The sequence below is a fragment of the Etheostoma spectabile genome, chromosome 15 (genome assembly GCF_008692095.1).
Source record: "Etheostoma spectabile isolate EspeVRDwgs_2016 chromosome 15, UIUC_Espe_1.0, whole genome shotgun sequence".
Taxonomy (NCBI): domain Eukaryota; kingdom Metazoa; phylum Chordata; class Actinopteri; order Perciformes; family Percidae; genus Etheostoma; species Etheostoma spectabile.
Genome location: NC_045747.1, coordinates 10,071,429 through 10,075,950, shown reverse-complemented (window position 1 = coordinate 10,075,950; position 4,522 = coordinate 10,071,429). Strand labels below are relative to the sequence as shown.

Here is a 4,522-nt window from a genome sequence, read left to right as displayed (position 1 = left end):
CTCTCTCTCTCTCTCTCTCTCTCTCTCTCTCTCTCTCTTTCTCTCGCTTTCTCTCGCTCTCTCTCTTCATTATACTACTGATCAGACCAGTCTTCTTCTAAAGTTGTAGATGGAGCTGCTCCCTTAGTCCCTCTATCCTACCACCCACCAACCCCAAAAATATTAAGTCAGGCAGAGAGTTTGTAAAGCAGGGGGGTCAAGCAACTACAACAACAACAAAAAAACTCCTGCTACAGTTGTTTCTGAAGGGAAGAGAAAATTTGGCCACCAGTTGCGCTAATGTTTTCAAGATGACTTTGACTGTTTGAAGGAAATCCCCCCTCTTTTAGCCATTTGAAATTCCTGCTGTGTTTTATTGTAAGGAAGTAGGCGCTGGGTTAGTCAGCGGCCCTTCAGGGTAGCGTGTGCAGTCTGTCTGCTGCTGCCGGTGGGTGCAGTTGCCCAATCCAATCCAGTTTTCCCGCGTCGCCAGAGAGGGCCAGAAATCGTAGTTGTGTGTTTTTGAGTGAATATGTGTGGAAAGTCTTGCTGGCCTCTTCTTGGGCGTCTGAATTCCTGGGCAGAACATGAAACTTCATCGGTAGGAAAGTCTGATGAGAAAGACACATCCTGCTCAATATGTTTTCACTTGGTAAGTTAACTTTGAATTAACTTTCATCGCTTCTGTCTTCAGTCTCGACTCCCTTCTTTAACTTTTTAAAGTGTTAAAGAGCCAAACCAGGCCACATAATAAACTTGCCTGAAATCAAAATCCCCTTCTACTTTGTTACCAATACATGTTCTGGTGTGTTTTCTTACTGTGTCAGGGAGTTTTAGCAATACTAGCAACAGCTACTTCAACTACCTGTTGGATTTTAAACGGCTCTTGGAAATCAAAAGGTTTTTGTTTTTTCTTTGATCATCTAACTTTTGCTGATATATATTTAATGTATTTGAGACAAGAAAGAATGGAGTGTGTGTTTTTTCACAGGACATGTCAGAGAGAGAGTATATGAGCTGTGATCATTCAGGGTGCGTTATAAAGAGCTGCCGAAGCTGCCTGCCACATGGCACTGACCGCTGACAGTGCAACCTCAACTGGCTTGTGCTCATTGATTCTTTTTGTGATCGGAGGTCTTATGAAGTAACAATGTATGCACGTGTTTCTATATCCTGGCATTTCTTCTACTTCTATCCTCATTGACAGTGGCTGATCATTGAGTTGCTGAGGAACAGGTTGATGTAGTCACACCTGCAATTTTCTCCTCCTTCTTTCTCTTCCTCTCTGGTTGTCATCACTCTCATCTCTTGTTGTCTGTCTGGTGTCCTTGTCTAGACGACATGTCCGTCCGTCCCTTCAGGCTGCTGTCTGCAGAGAAGACGAAGAGCTGCAGATTTACCTGGTATTTTTCAAGAGCAGACGGGGAAATTTGATGCACTGGGAAATAATTGTACTTTATCTTCTCTTAGACAATAGGCATAGTTGTAGATCTCTGTGTGTGTGTGTGTGTGTGTGTGTGTGTGTGTGTGTGTGTGTGTGTGTGTGCGCGTGTGTGTGTGTGCGTGTGTGCGTGCGCACTTGCATCCCAAGCCACACCTGTGTGCGAAGGGTGTGTATTTCTCCAGGGGAACTTTGATCTATTTCCCAGCATTCAAACCGACAACGTGTTGTGGTGGGTGCTTGTTGTTTTCTCAGCTTTTTTTCCCATCACTGCTTGGCCCACATGAATCCCATTACTCCTATTATTGTAATTCCTTGTTAAGACACCAAACAACCACTCACCCTCAAGTTACATTAATGAGTAAGGGCAAAGATTATGACACCTCCCTCCTCACAGCCTAACATTTTAACCAGATTAGATTGTGTGTGTGTGTGTGTGTGTGTGTGTGTGTGTGTGTGTGTGTGTGTGTGTGTGTGTGTGTGTGGTGTGTGTGTGTGTGTGTGTGTGTGTGTGTGTGTGTGTGTGTGTGTGTGTGTGTGTGTGTGTGTGTGTGGTGTGTGCTGATGTGGTGTTGTGTGTGTGTGTGTGCGCGTGTGCGCGGGCACACTTGGGTGTGGTTTCAAGGTAGGCTGGAAATGCTGTTGTTGCTCAGCAGCACACTGACCAACTGCATCTGCCAACGTCTGTTGTAATAGCTAGCATTCAGCCTCCTTGCCTCAAGCGCTGTTTCTCTTTTGTTCCCATGACAACTGGGCCTTCATTCTCCCTGCTCCGCCTCCCCGCCTGCTGCTCACTCCATGCCATGCACGGGGGCCTCTGCCTGGACCCACATTACTGTGTATGCATGTGTGTTTCGGTTGTTGTGCACAAACTGGACTACTTCACCCACACTGGAGCGTGGGTGGAGTAGCTCTTAACACCGCCACCTCCAGAGGTTCTGGGATATTTGTGTGTTTGTTTCTGTGTTTGTACGTTTTTACCCATTTAGTCACAACTGTGCGTGTGAAGGTGTCAGGGTGGGATGTTTAGATGTCAGGGAGGGAGATGGTGTTTCCCCCATCCCAATGCGTCCCTCTCCTTTAATTTCTCTAACAGGATTAATCTTCATCGTTGTCAGGGATCAGTGCCAATTAGGATGCACCTGACCCGGTTTTTGTTAACCCATACAAGTGCACTGCTGGCACCACTTTAAAAACATAAATAAACAGGGTTTAAAAAAAAAAAAAACTCAAGCCTAGAGAGCACAACTTTACAAGGAGCTGTGTAGCAGTGGTAGGCTCCCCGGATCCATGTCACTATTTAATAAGCTGCTAAATAAACAGTTATGGTGAGTCCAGCACCAGTGCTGTCATGCCTTGGACCTTTGCTCCACTTGTTCTGCACTGCTTTAGTTGGCACCCAAACTGCAACTGCCCCGACACCAAGACAGACCAGCACACTTTAATAACCTGTGTGCTTTCTCACCAACACCTCTGATTCATTAGGCTTTGAATGGTATTTGGGAAGGCATCATATTAAAACAGCATGTGTGTTGCTCAGAAAATCGCAAGGGAAAGACATTTTTGCACAGCATTGTTTAGGCTAATGCATGTTTTATTAGCAGGAGGCCAACAGCAGATACAACCCACACCTCTTTTACACTAAGGTTCGGAGCCGGAGCCTAATCTCAAACCAGTTCTTTGAGTTTCAACAGCCAAACAACCAGCTTTCGGCCAGGAAATTTAAATCCAGAGTGGCACCACCACTTTGCTGGTCTAGAACCAAGAGCTAATTAGAACTAGAATCAATAACCAGTTATAACAGAGGCATGATTATCATGACCAACGAGAACTTGAAATCGAAGCAGTGTTCCATGTAGGACGTTTAATACATAAAAGAACGTATGGGTTTGGCAGGGTTTTTCAAGATTTTTGACACTGTTCCGACGCTTTTAAGTCTTTGTGAAATTGTTGAAAAAATGTTCAAGAAGCGCTGACAGTCTTTGGCCCTTTTTCCGAAGAAAAATTAAGTTTTTTTCAGATGCCTTCAAAGCTCCGAAAACCAAAAATGCATCTAAAACACTGAAAAAAAGTGTTTTTTTTGCAAAAAGCGTCAATCTAACTTGAAAAAAAGTGCCTAAAATAAAGAAAGAAGTGCTAAAACAAGAATGTGGACGCAGGAATGGAAAACTGAGATGTATACAGATGTATACAGTGGCATTAATGATCTGTATGTAGGAGTTGACCCAAGACCCTTTTCTTCAATTCGCTTCTCCCTTAACATCAGCCTAAACCTAAACCCCCCTTATCTTACATCTAGACAATACCTTTTTATGTATTGTCCCTCTCCCTTCCTCGTCTTTTTTGTCCTCTCTTGGTGTGTGAAGAGGGGTTTTGTGGCCTCTGTCAGTCTCTGTGTGTTTCTCTCTCTCTCTCTCTGGGGCGAGGCCGTTAATAATGCAGGAGAATTAGCTGATTTATGTGAGCCCGAAGCACTAAGGAAACCTGTGGTTCCTGGGGGCGACAGGCAGAAAGAGAGGGCTGAGGAGTGTGCAGTGTTGAGGGCGGTGCCATACAGTACAGGAGCCCTCGGTGTCTGGATGATGGGGGCGGGATGTGTGCCCAGCGAGCACGCTGGCCATAATCCATCCCCCACTGCCCCCAAAACCCACCCTGCTCTCCTAAGAGCTCTGCCCGGAGTGCTCCGCAGGGTTAGGGGTGATAGGAGGTGGCAGCAGAGACGGAAGGAAGAAATGAAGGGCTGAAAAGGAGAAAAGCATGGATATGTCATTAGGCTACCTCCCACTGAAATGTACAATGTTGCTATGGCACCCATTAATATGTGGCTGCCTCCTAATGATTTTTAAAGTCTCCCTCTTCATTTCTGTATATCCTATTTGTTTATTTGTTTCCATGTATTTTTGTCCCTAGCATTGCATCAGAAGATAGATTTAGTCGACTTTGACTCAAAAGATTGACTCATAGTTAAAACCTCCTGTGACTATGTTGTCTTGCAGTGTTAAATGTGATAGTTAAACATTAAGGAGATTGTTATTTTTTTTTACTGTGAGTTTGTGATAGTCTTTTGTTTGAACACACACACACACACACACACACACACAC

General features: G+C 44.7%; 1 protein-coding gene across 10 annotated transcripts in view; it reads left to right on the top strand.

Moving 5' to 3' along the window:
• bahcc1a (BAH domain and coiled-coil containing 1a) overlaps nt 1-4,522 on the top strand; it is a 64,830-nt gene that overhangs the window by 24,989 nt on the left and 35,319 nt on the right. For 2 of the 10 annotated variants that reach the window (XM_032537139.1, XM_032537137.1), the window contains exon 1: nt 135-631. The exons of the other annotated variants lie outside the window; for them this stretch is intronic. In XM_032537139.1, coding sequence (XP_032393030.1) covers nt 619-631 — 13 coding nt within the window. In that variant the 5' untranslated portion in view covers nt 135-618. Of the gene's footprint in view, nt 1-134; nt 632-4,522 lie in introns of those variants that run through there. 10 annotated transcript variants of the gene reach the window in all.